The 21,606-nt window shown below is 41.2% G+C and overlaps 1 protein-coding gene, 1 long non-coding RNA gene and 1 pseudogene across 6 annotated transcripts in view; 2 read left to right on the forward strand and 1 right to left on the reverse strand.

The window, feature by feature from the left end:
• Positions 1-21,606, forward strand: part of LOC144987741 (uncharacterized) — a 44,117-nt pseudogene that overhangs the window by 2,160 nt on the left and 20,351 nt on the right. The gene's annotated exons all lie outside the window — the stretch shown is intronic.
• LOC144986893 (uncharacterized) lies at positions 15-16,476 on the forward strand. Of its 4 annotated transcripts, none has more exons than XM_078935527.1 (4): positions 15-3,440; positions 3,521-3,651; positions 7,337-8,119; positions 9,200-12,021. In XM_078935527.1, the coding sequence occupies exons 2-4, from the start codon at positions 3,606-3,608 to the stop codon at positions 10,588-10,590; spliced, it is 2,220 nt and encodes a 739-aa protein (XP_078791653.1). In that variant the 5' UTR covers positions 15-3,440; positions 3,521-3,605; the 3' UTR covers positions 10,591-12,021. The 4 variants fall into 4 exon arrangements, with proteins under 4 accessions (XP_078791653.1, XP_078791651.1, XP_078791654.1 ...); XM_078935528.1 differs by adding an exon at positions 12,225-16,476 and having other exon boundaries at positions 20-3,651; positions 9,200-9,586; XM_078935535.1 differs by having other exon boundaries at positions 21-3,651; positions 9,200-9,586; positions 10,819-12,021.
• Positions 15,808-18,975, reverse strand: LOC144988308 (uncharacterized). Its single transcript, XR_013652172.1, has 2 exons — positions 16,047-18,975; positions 15,808-15,932 (listed from the first exon to the last, which is right to left on the reverse strand). It is a non-coding gene; the product is annotated as an uncharacterized LOC144988308 (long non-coding RNA).

A 21,606-nucleotide genomic window follows, 5' to 3' on the forward strand; every position in this document is an offset into this window, starting at 1 on the left:
AGAAACAGGCTGTGTCCGAATTCCTACCCTAACCCCTATAGTGCACTATAGTGCGGTCGCCATTTTGTAGGGTTATCCGAATCTTTTTTTATTCATTTTTTTAATTAATTGGAAAAAACAAATGAGGTTAACAGTTTGAGACAATTGTATACAATTATGCAAAGTATAGAACCATTGAAAAAAGTACTGGACATGTACAAACAACAAATGCACGATAAAAAAGTAAACTTTTTACCAATAATACAGAAAAATAATAAATAAATACAAGACATTAAATAAAAAATAAATAAAAAGGCGGTTTACATAGATATTTGAATGATTCTTAGCTTAGGGGGTTATCAAAAAGCTGCAATTTACATATGATACTTTGAAGTTCTATAGCAAGTTTGTTTTCCATGAAGTTTACAGATGAAAAAAAAGAGCAGAGTTCTTTATGAAATGTAAAAAAAAAGGTTTGATTTTAAGGAAACAACATTTATGTATATAGAATTTACCCAAAATAATTACAACATTCAGAATAAGTTCTGTGTTCTTGTTTTCTAAATTAAACCCAAAAATGATATCCTTAATAGAAAAGTCTGCTAAAAGTGGAATCTTGGGGAAAAGCCAATAATGTAAACTATTCCAAAAGACATCAGAATAAAAACATTCAAAGAAAAGATGCTCAGTTGTTTCAATCTCCACATGACAAAAATAACAACAATTTTCAGGAATTCCAAACCATTTTCTTAATAATTCTTTGGAAGGGTAAATACCTGAAAAGGTTTTAAAGTGGACTTCCTTGGCTTTCGGAGGAATGGGGAGTTTTAAATATTTAGTTAGAATAGGATTTTGTCTCCCCATTGATTAGACCAAAACTGTTGGTCTGCTTTAACAGAATGACTTTCCTGCAGTAGAATGCAGCTGGCTTTCACATTTCTACAGAATAGGAAAATAGATTTTCTTTTTACATTGTCTCGTAAACCCCTAACATTTAAAGAAACAAAAGAAACAAATTAGACATGAAGTACAAAAAAACAATAACACGAAAATGAACAAAAGGTTACTTACTTATTAGCTAGTTACTGAAGGTGAAAGTGAGCGGTTGGAATTCAGATCCCAAACAACGTTGTAATCAGAACTATACCTCAAACTTTTAGAAGAAAAAAAAACTTTAGACCTTATAACGTTCAAGTTAACAACAACAGAGTTTGACTTTCCTCTGTGAACTTAAGGTGTGGAAAAAACGGAGCAAATGAGGTTTATGCTTTAAACAACAAAGCATTTATGATAATTAACTCCAAACGTGTAAAGAAGAATAAATAAAACACAGCTAGTCTGGAGACAGACGGACTCCGTTGGCGTACCCGATGTGGCCCCGATAGTACACGTTCTGTCCCGCAGCTCTCGCTTTCTCCATTTTGGGCCAGACAGCAGCTCTTGCTTCTCGGTCAGATTTGCAGAAATCCTGCTTGAAGAAGATTCCCAGCTCTTTACAAACCTTTGCATCCTTAGAAACCTTCCAGAAGATGTCGCGGTAGTGCCTCATGGAGAACTGGATGATGATTTGGCGGTGCCTCCCGGTTTCTTTCCTCCCCAGCCGATGTACTGTATCCACAACCATTTCCAACACCGATGTGTGCTGTGGCGCCATCTTTGCCAGGAACTCCAGGACTTCTTTGCGGGTGTTTTCCTCGCTTTTTTCTTTCAAACCTTGTAACTTCAGGTTCCAGCGCCGTTTATATCGCTCCATCTCCACCACCCTCTCTTTTAAGTCATCATTTTCTTTTTCAGCACAGAAACTTCCTTTTCCAAATTATGCACTTTGGATTTACAGTCCTTTATATCAGCAGCGTTTACCTCAGTGATCTTCCTCAGATTAGCCAAAATCACAGAGTTTTCCGGAAGTCTTCCGTCAAAGTCGTCAAATCTCGCCGTTAGTTTTTCGATGGCGGCAGTTAATGCTGACAACTCGGCATCACTTTTGTTAGAGACGGGTACCTTGTTAGGTGGAACGGAGGGTTTAGTGGGTGTAACCGGGGTTTTTCTTTTAGCAGACAGCGAGGAAACTTCCATGGCGTATTCGTGGTCATGTGTTGTCATCTCTGGGTTTTTGGATGCGGGAGTTGGATTCTCCGATACAGGCTTTTCCCGTGGCATTCTAGGGGCTCTTAATATTGCTGTTGTTGTTGTTTTTCCCACTTCGTTCTTGTCTCTTTACAGTGGTAAGACTTGAGAGTGATAAAAAAACAAACAAAGCAAAACTAGTTCAGCAGTTTGAAAATGAGGTCAAAAGGGATATTTTGGGACCGGACCGTTGCAGCTCACAAAAAGTTGACTGCACGGACCGCCATCTTAGCTCCTCCTCGTTGTCCGAATCTAAAGTTAAAAAATTGAGTGGACTAGAAATTTCCCAGAAGTCTCTACGAAAAACCAGTGTGGATCGATGCTCACTCGATTGGCGAATATTGACCAGAATGCACTGCGTATGAGCCACAATGCATTGCGTTTGAAATGGCAGCTGGTTGGGCAAGGAAAACAACCTAAACATGTAAGTATATTAAAAAGTATCTAGTATCTGTTGTAAAATATATTTGTAAATACGTAAGATGATGTGTTTAATATGTTATATTCTTCAATCGACAACCTACATTGTTTTGAAGCTCATCAATTTCGGTAATGCTAAAGCTAACGCTAGCGCGAATTAGCGCCGAAGGCTAAAAACAAATGCTAGATATAACATCAAAAAGCAGTGATTTCTAACCGTAGTCATAAGTTATTAACAAATGTTTTAAATGTGTTTATATATGTAGGGACAGACGAGGATGAGGAAAATCTGATCCATCTGTGGATGGAGAAAGATAGCCTGTTTGTTTTCAGGCAAGCTCGTGTCGGATGGTAGTCAAGTCACTTGTTGATCATGATCAGATTTGTCTTTGTTAATAAACGGTGAATCGTTGTCATATTGGGGTAAAGGTTTTTGTTGAAAGAGGAGAGGAGAGGAGGAAAGAGCAAGAAGGGAGGGAGGAAGAGCGACAGGAGAGTCTGTTCAGCTTACTTGAGTTGAAAATATTGTTCAAAAAATGTAATGTTGCCGTTGTTTTTCCAATTTGTTTAATAAATGCATGAACAAAAATGAATTATTTACATGTTTTATTTAAATCAGAGCCATTTCTAACAATCTCAAAAGGATTTTCATATAAATATTAAATGTACTTATTTACAATTTCGTTTTTGTTAACATTTATTTTTACACATGTTAACAACAATTGTCGTCCTCCAAAGTCATGTGAGACACAGTTGGAGCTGAAAGGAAAGCATAGATTTGTCCTTGCAGACGGACGCCACTCTGCTCGTCCTGCATGTTCCTGGTGTCGTCCTGCAGTGGCTCCCAGCAGTCTCCTTCGCTGATGCACAGATTGTGGAGAATTGAACTGCAGGCAATGATTTTCATTGCAAAGGTTGGTTTTACTTCCAGTGCCCCCAGAAAATTGCTCTCCTCCTCATCTTTATCATGCCAAATGCTCTCTCTCCACCACAGAGCGTGTTCTGGAGTGGTGCTTGTTGTAACATGCCTCAACCACATTCCTCATGGGTTCCCTGTAGGGTGTCAGCAGCGTGATAGGATGAGCAATGCAGGGATACCCACCATCACCCAAAAGGATCCTTCAGGTGGGTAATGTTTGATTTACATAAATTGGGCTTTTACGTAGAACCTGTGAATCATGGATTGATCCTGGATTCCCAACAAAAATATCTATAAATTTGGCATTAGAGTCACATACAGGCTGGTCCAATGGAATAAAAAAGTTTCCTGTTAAAATAACAAGCTGCATTTTCTTTTTGGGCCTTTATTCTTATGTGGCAGCCATCGATGCTCCCCACGACCTTTTGGAAGGTGGAAGACCAAGCAAGCTGCTATAAAACCAGAGGTGACTAATGGCAGTTCATTCACACTGGGAAGCTGGATGACCCTGCTCATCAGCTGGAGGATGCGGTCTGCCGTCCTGTGGACAATGTCACTCACAGTGGACCGTGGCATGTCAAAGGCTCTGGTTACCACACCATAAGATGTGCCACACGCCAGAGTGTGAGGAACCCGAAGCTGCTCCACCAGATGCTCGATGGTCTTGCCGAAAATCCGGTCTTAAACGAGTGATATGGTTTGACTCTGAATAAAAATGACTAAACTTTGAATTCACAAGTGTTTCATGTAGTTAGACTGTACAACTCCAAAATCCAATGTTGAAAAAGAATGTTAAAGTCTTACCCAGCAGATTGTGTAACCTTGAGCACAATTAGTGACAAATGCTTAAGTTTAACTAAAAAAAACTTTAAGTTTAACTCACAAGTTGTTATGTCTGGCCAGGACATCCAGAGGAAATCTTCTGAGACGTCTGCTTCTCCTCCTTGCTCTCCTGTGATGCTGCATATCTGCTCGTTTTCGGTTGAATTATTGCCAACAGGAACACTGACAGATTCATATTCAAAGCTATTTTTAGTAAGGTAGAAGAGAAAACTACAGAAAAAAATGCCTCCTCGCAAGACCCAGTAAATCGTTCAGCGGTAAAAAAAAGAGGGTTGATTTCTTGAGGGTTGATTTCTGAACAAATTCATTAAATCAACACAAATGTGTTTGTAATTTTATCATTTATAAATCAGCCACGTTTTCCTTTATCAGAACACAGCAGATTCATAAATAGTCTTTGTAAAAAATGTTCATATTTATTATTCTTTTACTTTCACAAATAGGTGTCATTCTCCGCGTTAGAAGTAGTTTGCCTCCAGACCAGGTGCGCCACTTTGTTTCCGTGTCAAGCGCCATATGATAACACCCGAAAGAGAAAAGTATTGAGCATGGGTGTCCGAATTGCTATGAAAATTCAGAGAACTATATAGAGAACTATATAGTGCTGCACTATATAGGGTTTTAGTAGTTAGGGATTAGGGTAGGAATTCGGACACAGCCCCTATCTACTAAAACCCTATATAAGGCGGCACTATATAGTTCTTTATATAGTCCTCTGAATTTTCAAAGCAATTCGGACACCCATGCTCACTACTTTTCTCTTTCGGGTGTTGTTCATAAGGCGCTTGACACGAAAACAAAGTGGCGCATTACCGCCACCACCTGGTCTGGAGGCGAAGACTATTTATTAATCTGCTGTGTTCTGATCATAGCTGATTTATAAATAATAAAATTACAAACACATTGGTGTTGACTTAATGTATCTGCTCAGAAATAAACCCCCAAGATATTTGTCCATGGCAAAAAAAAAAATATTTTTGTGCCAGTGAACGATTTACGGGCTCTTGCAAGGAGGCATTTTTTTCTGTAGTTTTCTCTTCTACCTTACTGAAAATAGCTTTGAATATGAATCTGTCCGTGTTCCTGGCAATAATTCAACCCTTTTTCGTGAGATCAAACCGAAAACGAGCAGATATGCAGCATCACAGGGCGGGAAGGAGGAGAAGCAGACGTATCAGAAGATTTCCTCTGGATGCCCTGGCCACCAGGATGACACCAGGAACCAGCAGGACGAGCAAAGTGGCGTCTGTCTGCGAGGACAAATTTCTGTTTTCCTTTCAGCTCCAACTGTGACACATGACTCTGGAAGACCACAATTATTGTTAACATGTATAAAAATAAATGTTGACATCTATAAACGAAATTGTAAATATGTACATTTGATATTTATATGAAAATCCTTTTGAGATTGTTAAAAATGGCTCAGATTTAAATAATACATGTAAATAATCCATTTTTGTTTAGGCATTTATTAAAATAATTGGAAAAACAACGACAACATAACATTTTTGAAAAATATTTTCAACTCATGTAAGCTTAACGGACTCTCCTGTCGCTCTTCCTCCCTTCTTGCTCTTTCAACAAAAACCTTTACCCCGTTTATGACAACGATTAACCGTTTATTAACAAATAAAGACAAATCTGATCAAGTGTCTCTAACTCAGACTCATCCGGCACGAGCTTGCCTGAAAACAAACAGGCTATCTTTCTCCATCCACAGATGGATCAGATTTTCCTCATCCTCGTCTGTCCCTACATATATAAACACATTTAAAACATTTGTTAATAACTTATGACTACGGTTAGAAATCACTGCTTTTTGATGTTATATCTAGCATTTGTTTTTAGCCTTCGGCGCTAATTCGCGCTAGTGTTAGCTTTAGCATTACCGAAATTGATGAGCTTCAAAACAATGTAGGTTGTCGATTGAAGAATATAACATATTAAACACATCATCTTACGTATTTACAAATATATTTTACAACAGATACTAGATACTTTTTAATATACTTACATGTTTAGGTTGTTTTCCTTGCCCAACCAGCTGCCATTTTCGAATAATTCAAACGCAATGCATTGTGGCTCATACGCATTGCATTCTGGTCCGAACGCAGTGCATTCTGGTCAATATTCGCCAATCGAGTGAGCATCGATCCACACTGGTTTTTCATAGAGACTTCTGGGAAATTTTTAGTCCACTCGATTTTTGAACTGTAGATTCGGACAGCACTTCCAAATGGCGACCGCACTATATAGTGCACTATATAGGGGTTATGGCAATAATTCGGACACAGGGACAGAGAAGCCCTTTGAGCTTCATGCTTTTCTTTTTGGGGACCCGCCTGTCACTCAGTGGTGGTTCTACACTAACTTACTCTCCGGGCGATAAACCAATCATTTCCTGTTTGACTTTGTGTACGAATTGTGCTATACAAATAAAATTACTTAAGTTACGTAAGTAATTGTAAAGCGTTACTACCCACCTCTGCATATATATTCATTTCAATCAGTCTCTTCTGGTCCTCCAGACTCCTCAGACATTTTCTCCAATGATCACTGATTTTACTGGTGCTTGACAAAATCCAAAAGTACGGGTGTCATGATAACCGCATCACCGTGGTGATGACCTCATCATATTTTTATTTGAAAGTTTTTTTTCTTTTAATTCTGCATATGGTGCGTTATTGGAACTATAATAAACGCATTAAACACATTTATCTTTGCTGATAATTTACTTTTTCTGCTAGTCCTGTGTTCAGACTTGTTCTCCTTCTCTCCCTGCACACGGCTTTCACCTGACCTTTTCGGCTGCGCACGTCTGTCACTGCCTCTGTGCTGCACGAGGCGTGCTCCCTACTCACACGCGTGTGCGGTTTCAGCGGCACACATCCTCACTGATTCTACAACAGAAGTTTCTATCTCAGGGAAAATACGACACACGGTTAACCGTGACACTGTGCCCCCTGCTGCTTTATCACCGCGTCACAGCTCTATCCAAAAGTGCTGTAAACGTATAAAAGGTTCCTTGTTGTGTTTGTGTCCCTGCAGTCCTCCCCCAGCATTGGATGACTGAAGAGGAAGATCTCTGCAACCAGCAGAGGAACTTCAGAGTGGATCAGGAGGAACCAGAACCTCCACAGATTAAAGAGGAACTGGAGGAACCAGAACCTCTGCAGATTCAAAAGGAACAGAATGAACCAGAACCTCCACAGATGAAAGAGGAACAAGAGGAACCAGAACCTCCACAGATTAAAGAGGAACTGGAGGAACCAGAACCTCTGCAGATTCAAAAGGAACAGAATGAACCAGAACCTCCACAGATGAAAGAGGAACAGGAGGAACCAGAACCTCCACAGATTAAAGAGGAAAAGGAGGAACCAGGACCTCCACAAACTGAAGAAGAACTGGAGGAACCAGAACCTCCACAAACTGAAGACGAACAAGAGGAACCAGAACCTCCACAGATTAAAGAGGAACAGGAGGAACCAGAACCTCCACAGATGAAAGAGGAACAGGAAGAACCAGAACCTCCACAGATTAAAGAGGAACCAGGGGAACTCTGCATCAATCAGGATGAAGATCAGCTGGATCTGAAGCAGGAGACTGATACCTTGATGGAGATTCCTACTTATGAGGAAGATGAGAACAGTGAAGCAGATCTAAACAATCAGCAGAGCTTTAATGTAACTGATAGTCAGGATGAAGATGGAAACCAACATGAAGAACCAACATCAACTACAGATGAAGAGACAGACCCACTGAACGGATATCAGAGGAAGAGGAGAGACAGAAGTCATGTCCAAAATGTGGACAGCTCTCACGTGTCAGCAGGTCAGTGTGTCTCTGATCTTCATCTCCACACTATCGTTATGTTCACTTCCTGGTTCTGGAGGTGATTTCTAAATAAAATAAATATAGTAACAGACATGTGAATGTAACGGTGTAATTCCTAACATTACAAAGCTGGTGTTGTGCTGAAATAAGTCTCAGAGACTGTGTCAAACATTTACTATAGATGCCTGCATGTTTACTGTGAATAATGGCAAGAATCTCAAACATTATATTTGTTTTCAGACTGTTTTCTTTTTTGTAATTTCATTTAAAAATAATTGGAGACATAATCAGGTTAAAAGTACATTTTCTGTCATCCCTCCGTCCCCTTTCTAGTAAATCTGTCCTATTTATCTCAGCATGATTTAATTTTAGTATACAGTTAGATGACATTAGAGACCTGTTTGTACCATTTATGAATTACTTATCTGTAATTTCATTTTTATTTTAAAACAATGTTACGAGCCGAGCCTTTCGGGGGTGGCTGAGCTTTCTCCTCACTTTGGATTGTTAGTTATGTTAATTGAATGCGGTGGTATCTGGGAGGCGATTGGCCCATCTCCTTTATTTTAGGTTGGACGTCATCCCCTGGTCGTCCTGGGTTGCCTGGCTCTCCATCTACAGCGTCGGCCCCGCCCCTCTGCGGTGGAGGCACGGACACATAAGCTGACGTGGCCCAAGCACCAGGGCGGCTGACTTTTCAGCTCGCCATTTGTGTTTTGTGCACTTATTTGTGTTTCGTTTCGGTTCTTGACACATTGGAATAATTTCTACTTATACCGGTTTGTTTAATTGTTTTGTTTTACGGGCATGTGCTCTTCGATTATTGTTAACGGTGTCTATATCCCGTTGGGATCCCATGTGGGAGGATGCCTGTGTGACAGACCCAGCCGCAGCTTTAGCCGCAGTTTTAGCCGCAGTTTAATACTGTTGTGCTAAAGAAAACAAAAAAATGTATTTTAAAAAAATTAAGTTTTTTATTGTGCATATTCTGAATGATATTACAATATTTCTTACTGTTACTTAACAATACATAAAGTCACCATAAAATTTAAAGGGCCTGTTCTTGTGTCCCTGCAGACCTCCTCCAGTGTTGGATGACTAAAGAGGAAGATCTCTGCATCCATCAGAGGAGCTTCAGAGTAGAACGGGAAGAACCACAACTTCCACAGATTAAAAAGGAACCAGGGGAACTCTACATCAGTCAGGATGAAGATCAGCTTGATCTGAAGCAGGAGACTGATACCTTGATGGAGATTCCTACTTATGAGGAAGACGAGAACAGTGAAGCAGATCTAAACAATCAGCAGAGCTTTAATGTAACTGATAGTCAGGATGAAGAAGGAAACCAACATGAAGAATCAACATCAACTACAGATGAAGAGACAGGCCCACAGAACAGAGATCAGAGGAAGAGGAGGGACAGAAGTCAAGTCCAAAGTGTGGACAGCTCTCACGTGTCAGCAGGTCAGTGTGACTCTGATGTTAAAAAAAATCCCATGAAAACAAATGTTGGTAAGAAATACAAACAATATCCAAAAGAAGAGAGACTTTCCTCTATCAGGTCTGGTAAAAACTCAACAATAATTACTAACCCGTCTGACATGGAAACTGGGTCTGATGAAAGATGTTATATCTGTAAAGAATGTGATAAAAGATTTTGTAACAAATCTCTGTTCAGAATTCACACAAGAATCCATGCAAAAGATAAGCAATTTTCTTGTAAAGAATGTGAGAAAAGCTTTAGTTGCAGACCTAATCTCAACAAACACATGAGAACTCATACAGGAGAAAAGCCTTTTTCTTATAAAGAATGTAAAAAACATTTTCATGATGCATCTAATCTCAAAACAAACATGAGAACTGGTACAGGAGAAAAGCCTTTTTTGTGTAAAGAATGTAAAAAACGTTTTCGTGATGCATTTAATCTCAAAACACACATGAGAACTCATACAGGAGAAAAGCCTTTTTCGTGTAAAGAATGTAAAAATAGTTTTAGTCAAATATGTAATCTCAAAACTCACATGAGAACTCACACAGGAGAGAAGCCTTTTTTGTGTAAAGAATGTAAAAAACATTTTCGTGATGCATCTAATCTCAAAACACACATGAGAACTCATACAGGAGAAAAGCCTTTTTTGTGTAAAGAATGTAAAAAACGTTTTCGTGATGCATTTAATCTCAAAACACACATGAGAACTCATACAGGAGAAAAGCCTTTTTCGTGTAAAGAATGTAAAAATAGTTTTAGTCAAATTTGTCATCTCAAAACTCACATGAGAACTCACACAGGAGAGAAGCCTTTTTTGTGTAAAGAATGTAAAAAACGTTTTCGTGATGCATTTAATCTCAAAACACACATGAGAACTCATACAGGAGAAAAGCCTTTTTCTTGTAAAGAATGTAAAAAACATTTTAGTCAAGTATCTAATCTCAACGCACACATGAGAACTTGCAAGACTTCTTCTTGACTATGTAAGGATCTATTGTAAACTCTAGATTCTAAACTTTTCTGATAAGAGGTCAACCTCTCAACCTCTGTACCACAGCAGAAGGCTTTATTTTACAAGGGCAAAAGTTCTGTATCTCAAAAAATTAAATATGTTAAAATAAGTTTTTAATGCTCAAAACTTCTGGGGTGAAACCCCAATGTTCTAATGAACTCCATAGCAACCTGAGTTTTCATTTCATGTACACAGAGCCACAGGCTGATGGCCTCCATACCATATTGATGCAGTAACTTCATTAGAGGGAGGCACAAGTGAGTATTGATTGTGTAGAAATGCATTTTTCTAAAAAATAAAAAACGAAAAACTTTGGTTGTTTTGATATATGAATTACTACAGGTGGTCCTTTGTCCCAACAGCAGTTAGGCTATATAATGATACAGTTTAGCACTGTTGAAACTGCTGCTGGATTTACTTATTTATTTATTACTATTTTAATTTGTACAGACTCTTTGTTTTTCTAACTGCTATATTTCTTGTTTGGCTGCTGTAACAACTGAATTGCCCTCATGGGTTCAATAAAGTCTTGTCTTGTCTTATCCTGACTTTCTTGGACAGCTTTTTTAGGTTTTCATCTTCTCTAAGCCACAATTATCAAAAGCAAAAAAGTAAATGATCAATACATTTCAATATATGTGTAATGATACTAGACAATGAATTTTACTGCTGACAAAATATGTAAAACTTTTCACAAAATGAATTATTTTAGTTGTACCTGTTAATAGAAATGAGTTGTTTGGAATTATTAGAGTAAACATCTAGTAGAGATAGATATCGTTAAGATTTTATCTATTAACACCTCTTAATCTGCTGCTTTTCACTCTGGTACCTTATTGGTATTCTAATTGATATTTTGTAGTGTAAGTTTACACTAAAATAAAGTAATCAATAAATACCAATGTGTATTTGTAAGTACAACTCAGGTAACCCTGGTGCTATCTTAGATGACCCCACCCTTACTTTGACGTGTTATTCCTACCATGATAAAGGTGGAAAGATTTCATGTAATCCAAAGACACCAGTGAGGTTCACAAGTCATTAAAAAAAACGTTTAGCGCACTGTCTAGTGGGTCTAGATGACCCAACTCCCAATGTTAAAGTGCCTAGGATAGGACAAGGGTCACACAGTGCAGTTAAGAATCAAAATGCAGAGAATATCAAATGGCCTCCTCACTGCCGAGAAATATAACAATGTTGTATTTTAATTATTTTTTAGATTGTGTATTGGATAATGCATTATTGATGAACAATATGATCTTTCAGCTTTCTAATATTTGAATCCCTGTTTTAATATCAATGAAAAAAATCACACATTAGAAGAACTGTTATTCCTGTTTTTATTTGACTATTTTTCCACTGTCTGCAGGTCTGCAGAAATATAATGTTGAACTGAAATGTTTCTTTGTTTTCTTCACTTGTGTGTACACATACACAAACACGCACACACACACAGAGCCAGCAGTGAAAACAGCCCCATACATGTTTTATCAGGTTTAATAGTATGAAGGGAAAAGCTAAAGTATAACCAGTGTGTTTGTGACTGAAAGATAGAATGAAGTAGACATAAATCTTCTTTCACTTTTGGCTTCTCCCATCAGGGGTCACCACAGCGAAACATCACTCCCTTGAGGATGAGTAGCATGGTTAACTTGGCCAATGTTTTCATGTTGGATGCCCTTCCTGACGCAATCCTCTCAATCCAACCGGGCTTGGGACTGGCACAGCAGCAGAGAAGGGAATAGGGAGCAGCCAGGAATTGAACCCTGGTTTCACGGATGGAAGGCGCCGCAAACCAGCACAACGTTAAACCGGCCCCACAAAGTAGACACAAACATAATGGAGAAATCAATTGAATCAGCAGTTTTGTTCAGTTTCTATTGAAAAGGCTGCATAAATATGACAGACAGCTTTCAGGTTCAGATGCAGTTCTGAAAAAAAGCAGAAACGTGATCTGATGGAGGCTCTCATTTATCCTCATTATTCTTCCAAACAGCCCAATCAAGTTGGCCCAAAGGCACATTGGCAGAGCAACATGTTGTCTATGAAGAACCTACTCAGCTGTGCTACAAATAACAACAAACATCCAAACCACAACGCTAAACAATCAAGACCAACACAACTGTCAACATCCAGAATCCAGCAAATATCCCAAACAGAACATTATTACCCACAATGCAACTGCACAGGTCCTGCAGCAGACAGCCTCTTTCCCATAACTTTATTAGTCTCATCTTTTTGAAACTGGAAAGATTTTTCTTCAACATTTAAAACAGAAAACAGGAAATGGAAATATTTGACAATCCAGTTGATGAGAAGCTGCAGAAAGACTGAAATCCATCAGATTGTAAAAACATAGAGGTGGTCCTTTGATGATGATGATGTGATGAAGATCAGACGCTGATGTCACTGATGTTCTGGCTGTTGATGGGCTGGATGTGGGTCCTGGTGGTGCTGAAGAATGAAAGATCCTTCTACCTGCAGTCATTCCTGAAGGAAGCTGATTGCAGCTGTTCTCTCCTGACAGATGGAATGATGGGAAATGAAGTTCATGTTGAAGTGTGGTCCAAGCAGAACAGAAAGGTCTCACCTCAAAGTCAGGACTTGGATCAGCTGCTGTTCTCTGGGAGCGTGCACGTGCTGCTGCACGTGCTTCTGTCATGGCGTTCTGGATGAGCTGCTGAGGTCTGTTTGCATCAAGACTCTCAGCTGCTTTAGTCAAACTGCTGAGCGATGGAACAATGGAGCCGTTTCTGAAGGAAGAGGATCAAACATGATGCTCTGCATCCGTTTGCTTCAGGAAGTGGAGGTTTTTTAGAGTCTCCAGACTGTTTCTGAACGGCCAAAGAAAAGCAGCTGATGTGGTTCTGTCTCCTACCAGCAGGGAGCGCTCTCAGCCGGACAGAACAGATCCTCAATGCTGCTCTGAGAAGGACTCTTCTGTTCCAGAAGCAGAGACTGTTCACATCCAGGAGAATCTGGACTCCAATGAATCCCAGAGAATCTCCTCTCTGCTGTTTGGACACTTTGACCAGCAGAGGGCAGCAGAACTTTCAGCAACTCTGGATCTGATCCCACAAAAACAATCCATGGATGATCAGATTTCAGAAGATTTGAAGGATCAAAGACAAAGATGTTCTGAAGAGAAGATGTGAGAAGAAAGTCCAGAATGAATCCACTCTGACTTCTCCTCATGTCTCTGAAGCTTGTGTCTTCATGTCTTCACCTCAGAGTTTCTTCTGGATTCCATGTGGATCAATAATATTGATCATGTTCTGTTGTCATTTTCCATCAGAACTTCAGGCTTTTCTCTGCTGATGATCTCTGAGCTGAACTTCTTGGAGGAATTCCTGAATCTGGGATTTGGAGCAAACAGTCAGAACAAAGGAGGTTTCCATTTCTTCTAAGCTCTGCCAGAAGAAAAGAGCTGAAGCTTGAAGCTGAAGCAGCATTTGCTCAGAGAATCTGTCCTCCAGACCAAAAAGTCCCACCACAGCCTTGAAGACGTTTCCAGAAGCAGCAGCAGATGGTGTTACCATGACGACGCTGAAGTCAGCTGCTGCTCTGCAGGAGAAAGTCTGCAGCTCCTCAGTCAGGAAGCTCTTTCAAGCTCGTGCACATCTGTCAGTGCAGCAGCAGAAAGCCTGTTTCCCTGCAGGAAGTCTGAGACTTTTCAAAGTAAGAGCCTCATGTTGGCAGAGATGGGCTGGATTCTTTGATGCTCCAGTGTCTTTTGGATTCAGGATGAGTTCATGCAGATCTAGAAATCCCACCATGATGATCATCCTTGAGGAATTTCAAAATAAAAGACTTACAAACACCACAATCTCTGCTGGATGATAAATACATTTACTCTTTATTTTCTGTAAATAAATAATATTTATCAGTAAATTCTTGATTGTAAATGATGGATCTAAAGTTGAAAAGAAGTCAAAGTGCTGACTCAGCACAGATCAAAGGAGACACAGATGATTTCCTGGAATGAAGAAAACATCAAACATCATGATGTGATCTGGAACTGAGCTGTTCTTCAGAAGATCCTCCCAAACATGGAAACTGTTGCTGCAACATGTGAAGGTTTGGTTCTGTTGCTAGTGAGATCTGATGGATCAGAACCAGACTTCTGTCAGCTGGAACTGGAGCTTCTTCCAGACCATGACATGTTGTTCAATAAAGTTCATTCCAAAGTGTGACTGATTCATGAAGTGGTTCCTTGAGCTGTGAGTTTTGCCAGCAGCAGGAATCCCTGAGAGTTAGGAGAAAGTTTGTGGAGAGAGTTTGTAGATTTAGGAGAAACCAACGTTTGAAATGAAACCAAAGTGTCCTAAACCAAAATCACTGAGCACATCTCAATGTTCCACAAACAGTCATTTTCCACAGTGGACCGTCACCACACACTGTACAAGACAGTTTTTCACTGGAAAAGCCTTTTGTTTTGATTTCTTCAGGATTTTGGTACGGAGCCCGTGTCCTGACATTAAGATATAAAAATATATCTTGTTCCCACAGATTAATATCTTGTTCCCACAGGTTATTATGTCGTTCGCACGAAATACTATTCCGTTCCCACAAGATACTATTCCGTTCCCTCGAAATGATTAACTCGTGCGAACGCAATAATTATGTCGTTCGAACGCAATAATTAATCCGTTCGAACGCAATAATTATTCACGTCATAAGTCATTCACGCGGATATGCTCTCTGTACGCCGGCAAAAGCCGCTTTCAGCGGTAACTTCCGTGTCTCTGTGACCCATATTCGTTCAAAAAAGGAACATGAAAAACAAAAATGATCACTTTATTACCGTCTCAATGAATATAAGAAAAATATCAAAAGATTTATGATAACTAGGCTGCTTTGTCATACGATAGCTCCTGCTAGGCTACTACTAGCTCCGCCGCAGAGCTCTCTGATCATATATGCCGGCATTTGGGCAACTGGCTGGTCTGTTGTCAGACAGCTGATATTGTAGTTTAGGGTCGAATAGGAATAATAATATTCAGGACTTGTCTTTTATTAACTTTAGCAGTCAGTATCTTTACATTCGAAGGCTATTAGGCTACATGCTAACTGACTAGCCGATCATTTATCCTGTTATTAATTTACGTCATAGATTTACAGCAGATACCTTCACATTTCTGTCTGTGTGTGTCTCATTACATTGCATTGAAGACACGGAGGATGTTTAGAGAACAGATTTATTTATTTTAAAAAGCACAGAAGCATCCATCGTATTCACGTTCACATCATCTGGTACGCCCTCAGTCATCTTGCTGCAAAAGCCGCTTCCTGCCGCTACTTCCGTGTCTCTGTGAGCATTCAATAGGGGTAAAAATAAAAGCAAGAATGGTCGATCTGTTATTTTCTCGATGAAAATCTGAAAAATATCATATTAAGCTGGATGCTTCGCCTAAAGCACTTACCTTTAGCTTGTAGCATAACAACAATAGCAGTACGTCCCGTTTCCCAGAGTGCTTTGCTGCCAATCACTGGCCAATTATTGGTCTTGTTGTTAGACCTTGGTCACAGGGACACGGTGATTGGCTAGTGATTGGCAGCAAAGCACTCTGGGAAATGGGACGTACTGCTATTGTTGTTATGCTACAAGCTAAAGGTAAGTGCTTTAGGCGAAGCATCCAGCTTAATATGATATTTTTCAGATTTTCATCGAGAAAATAACAGATCGACCATTCTTGCTTTTATTTTTACCCCTATTGAATGCTCACAGAGACACGGAAGTAGCGGCAGGAAGCGGCTTTTGCAGCAAGATGACTGAGGGCGTACCAGATGATGTGAACGTGAATACGATGGATGCTTCTGTGCTTTTTAAAATAAATAAATCTGTTCTCTAAACATCCTCCGTGTCTTCAATGCAATGTAATGAGACACACACAGACAGAAATGTGAAGGTATCTGCTGTAAATCTATGACGTAAATTAATAACAGGAAATGATCGGCTAGTCAGTTAGCATGTAGCCTAATAGCCTTCGAATGTAAAGATACTGACTGCTAAAGTTAATAAAAGACAAGTCCTGAATATTATTATTCCTATTCGACCCTAAACTACAATATCAGCTGTCTGACAAGACCAGCCAGTTGCCCAAATGCCGGCATATATGATCAGAGAGCTCTGCGGCGGAGCTAGTAGTAGCCTAGCAGGAGCTATCGTATGACAAAGCAGCCTAGTTATCATAAATCTTTTGATATTTTTCTTATATTCATTGAGACGGTAATAAAGTGATCATTTTTGTTTTTCATGTTCCTTTTTTGAACGAATATGGGTCACAGAGACACGGAAGTTACCGCTGAAAGCGGCTTTTGCCGGCGTACAGAGAGCATATCCGCGTGAATGACTTATGACGTGAATAATTATTGCGTTCGAACGGATTAATTATTGCGTTCGAACGACATAATTATTGCGTTCGCACGAGTTAATCATTTCGAGGGAACGGAATAGTATTTTGAGGGAACGCAATAGTATCTTGTGGGAACGGAATAGTATCTTGTGGGAACGGAATAGTATTTCGTGCGAACGACATAATAACCTGTGGGAACAAGATATTAATCTGTGGGAACAAGATATATTTTTATATCTTAATGTCAGGACACGGGCTCCGTATTTTGGCTCAAAAAGACCAATGACAAATGAAACTCCAATAAAGTTGCTTTATATTGAGGAAATGAAATGTTTTTTTTATTGAATTATCAAATGGAGACTCAGCTTCAGGTGATAAAAAAGGTTGGTGCTATTTCCAGTTTTAGAAAGAACATGCCTTCTGCACAGTTTGCAGTGAGCGTTACTCATTTATGTCAGTTTTTAATGAACTGAAATACCTTCACACAGGAGATGACATTTAATTTTTGACAACATATCTTTTACCGGCCACAGAAATATTTAGAGGTTTTACTTTTTGAACTTTTTCTGATTTATTTATTGAAAATAACATCAAAGTAATTTCTTGGTCTGAACACGTCTTTATTGTCGTCTAACTGTAAACTCCAATTCAAACATGCTGACAAAACAAGGACAGATTTCCTAGAGATTTCCTAATTCTGCTTCCATGTGATCACATGAAAACAGTCCAATGTTTTGGATTCTTCTTCTTCTATATCATTGACATTAAAGCTGCAGCTCTGTCACCAGGAACCAACATGTGACAGGTCCCAGTTTTTGGTGGAACACCGTCTCTGTGATGCTACAGACGCTGCTAAAACACAGTGGATTTCATTCTGTTCTATGTAGAAAAGACTGTTTGATTCATGTCTGATGAATTCATCTTGGAGTATTTATCCTCCACGTCTAGAAGTCCGCTCCGTGAAAATCCTGTCCCACTTTAAAGCGGTCCGTGTTTCCATGGTGACAGAGGGAACAGCTGGTTAGCATCTTTCTAACTTGACTGAACTGAGGGTTGGGGCTTCCAGCACAGAACCAACCTGAGAGCAAATGAACATTCAAATCCTCCACAAGCTAAACCCCATCAGCGTTGGATTGCTGCTGACAGACAGACTTCATTGATGGCATCTTCCGTTCTGGACCTGACGTTTAGCACACCATAGCTGGATTCCAGAGCGCTTTATCAAAGCGCCTTAAGCCCGTCTGGATTTGAATAAACCCCTTCTGGATTTGAGGCTAAGCTTTATTTATGAAAATGATATTTGGATGCATTCCTTGTTGGACGGAAAAAAGAAAAAAAGTGGAGAGAAAGAAACAATTTTGGGATGTCAGAGATGGGGGAAAAGTGGGAGCCGGTTTAGCTCGTGCTGGTTTGCGGCACCTTCCGTCCGTGAAACCCAGGTTCAAATCCGGGCTGCTCCCTGTTCCCCTCCCTACCTCTGCGCCGGTCCCAAGCCCGGTTGCTTTGAGAGGGTTGCGTCAGGAAGGGCATCCGGCGTAAAACATTGCCAAGTTTACCATGCGACTCGTTCGCTGTGGCGACCCCTGATGGGAAAAGCCGAAAGAGAAACAACAACAGAGATGGGGGAAAAGGGGTTAGAGTGGGGGGGTAGTCAATATCACAAAGTTAAAACACAAAAGTGTCGTCAGTAAATTACATAAAATAATCAGCACACAACTATTTACAGGTTGGAAGTATAATCATACATCAATAATCAAAGATTTATCTCCCAGGATTTCTGCACATAGACAGATACACACAATATTCATATACCAATATTCATGAAGGGGGGGTGGTAGAAAAGAGAAACACCAACACCCATGTCTGTATTTATGTAAAGGTGAACAAGCAGGTGTGTTGAATGAATGTGAGTCTCTCAGAGTGAACCTTGATCACACTGAACGCTGCAGCAGAGGCAGGAGGCCCCCCCACACCCCAGAGCTAGGGGCAAACTGAGCAGTAACCGATCCAGGCATCCAAGAGCCCCCCCCACCCCCTTCAGACAAAGATCCAGGAGCAACCCCTCCCTCCCCTTCACCTGACCTCCACCACAGAAACAGAAACATGATTACAGATGCTTTTGTGCTTTTTGAAATAAATACATTTCATCTTGTAGAGGAGAACAGGGGTTATATTATATTTTCTTTTTTTTTCTCACGTCCAACAGCTGAGCAAACAGATTAGAGCTGAATGCCTTTTGTGTTGGACAGGTTTTATCATAAAAAGAGGTTATAGAACTTTAGAAGCCAGAGTCTAGATTTGTATAAACCCCTTTTTGTTGTATTATTTTGTATTTATTTGTTACATTTAGTGTGTGTGTGGAAGGGAGAGGGAAAGAATGTGTGGGGGGTGGAAGAGAGTAAAAGGAAGAAAGGTGAAAAGTTGGGGGATACAAGCACTGATTTGAATAAGTTATTATTTTAAGTTGTAACAATTCTACCAGATCTGCTGGAAAGACAAATATTACATCAAAGGTGAAAATCTGACACTAAGATGAGTGAAAAAAATCTGTCCATCAATACACTGTGGGTTAGGAGGAGGGATGAAGCAGACAGGGAGCAGTGTGGCAGTGTGCACGTGGGGGTGGGGATACATGCATGCTGCTGACGTGAACCGTGTGTTCATAAGGGGAACCAGATCCTTCCCAGCCCGACCAGCCAGACCAGGAGAGGGGAGGAGAGACCCCCAGGCCAGGAGCCCCCCCACCATCGGGACCCAGGCAGCCCGGGAGGGGGGGGGGGGGACCGCCCACCCACCCAACCAGCCAGGCGCAGAGAAAGGCCCCCCTACAGGGCCCCCCCCCCAATGCCCAGATGCATAAGCGAACCCGGTGTCCGGGCCACAGGACAGGAGCGCTTAGCCGTACCAGGCGGCAGCCGTGGGGGCCACCGGGCGCCGGACACCGAGACAAGGGCCAAGGATGAAGCCAGGGCCCCCAGAACCCATGAGCCTCTCACCACCCGACCGGCGCCCCGTCTCCACAAGCCAGCCCCGGCACACGACCCGAGCAACCCAGAGATCGCCACGCAGCACCCACAGCCACCCCCCATAACCCTACACACTACAACCCCCCTCCCCTGCCATATTATCTGAGCCCCCCTCCCCAACCCTCTCAGTGCCCTCCCCTCTCTGTGATGGGGAGGGAAAGCCCCAGAGGGTCCCAGCGAGCCAGCCCCCAGGTCCGTCCCACCCATGCACTCACGCACACATACTCACATTCATCTGGCCGCCACGCAGAACCCCCCCCCAGCCGACCGACCCCCAGCGCCGTATGCCCGTCCATCACCGCAGCCGACAGGATACCACAAGCCTTGCCGCCCTGAGAGGACAAGGCGGGTGAAGACCGGCCAACTGCACCCATGTATGGAGGTGTGGGTGTGCTGCAGGTAAAATAGGGCCAAGCCGCAGAGCCCCCCCCCACTCCTGGTTCTCTCTGTTAGTGGTGTGTATTTGCTGTGTGCTGCTAGCATGCAGTGTGTGTGTCTAAAGGGGAAGTTAAAATTTTGGGGTGGCAGTGAAAGGTGAGCACGGATGTTTCACCGTGAACCCCCTCCACCAGACCCTCTCCAAAATGCCCTAGATTAATCAGGGTGTCTAATATGCAAGTAAAAGCGAAATGGAGGGCGGGCGCCGACACGACCCCAGAGAGAGACACCCCCAGTGAGTCCCGCCAGCATAACCCACCCATCCAGTTCCCGGAGCCCCATGTGCCTGTGTGCAACATTTGTTTGGGTGAGAACGGGGAGGATCAGGCGGATGGGCACAACCGGGGGAAGAATTCTATTTTCTATGTTCTTGTTATTCTGCATCTAATGGATTCTGTATATACATGTATATTGTATTACAGAAATCTGCTTGATTCCTGCCTTCAGTAACAGATAATAGGTACCAAGGTCACCAGTTAGGCCTGTTTGTGACTTTAGTCTCCGTTTTTTTTCTGTACTGGAGTGTTTATGGAGCCACAACACCTGCAATGCAAACTAGACAAAAACACACCATTCTAATGACGTATCTAGTATGTTTACATCTTCCCTTACTGAATAATAAAAAAGCCTTTTAGCCTTGAGGACAGAGAGAGAGGACAGCCACAGAGCCTAACAGGTCGTGTTTCTCCACCTCTCCCCTTTTGACTCTTGTGTGTCTTTTCATTTCTGCACATTTCATTTTTGGACGTCCTGAACCATCTGAATCTGTGAAGGCCGGACGGGAGGCCAACAATTTGGAGACACAGACGGGGGGTTGAGGAAGGTTTTTCCTGAGGAATTCGGCCTGGATGAAGGGTTTCTCAGTGGACTGACGACACGGGTGAACCCTACAAAGGTAAGCAGAAACCTGTCAATCAAATTCTGCATTGGGCGTAGCCAAACCAAGAGTCTGATGTCCACAAAGTGAGTAACTCAGTAAATTGTAGAATTGTACATTTGGGAAAATTATATTATTTAAGAAAAGTGACAATAAGGTTTACAGAATAAGAGAAAAAGAAAAAGTGATGAAGTGTCCTAGAGTTTGGAAACTCCAACAGTTCTCTGACGGGAGGCTGGTTCACTGGGTTTGTTGTCCCGGGGAGGTGAGGACCCCCCAAGTACAG

The sequence above is a fragment of the Oryzias latipes genome, chromosome 2, assembly GCF_053564925.1.
Source record: "Oryzias latipes strain Hd-rR chromosome 2, Olatipes_Hd-rR_3.1".
Lineage (NCBI taxonomy): Eukaryota > Metazoa > Chordata > Actinopteri > Beloniformes > Adrianichthyidae > Oryzias > Oryzias latipes.

What these genes read in the sequence shown, in the direction of transcription:
- LOC144986893 (XM_078935525.1), top strand. Translation starts at nt 3,342, where the DNA reads ATGTTCCTGGTGTCGTCCTGCAGTGGCTCCCAGCAGTCTCCTTCGCTG. An exon ending in CACCCAAAAGGATCCTTCAG is followed by an intron (nt 3,652 to 7,336) that starts GTGGGTAATGTT and finishes GTGTCCCTGCAG; the next exon opens with TCCTCCCCCAGCATTGGATG. An exon ending in CAGCTCTCACGTGTCAGCAG is followed by an intron (nt 8,120 to 9,199) that starts GTCAGTGTGTCT and finishes GTGTCCCTGCAG; the next exon opens with ACCTCCTCCAGTGTTGGATG.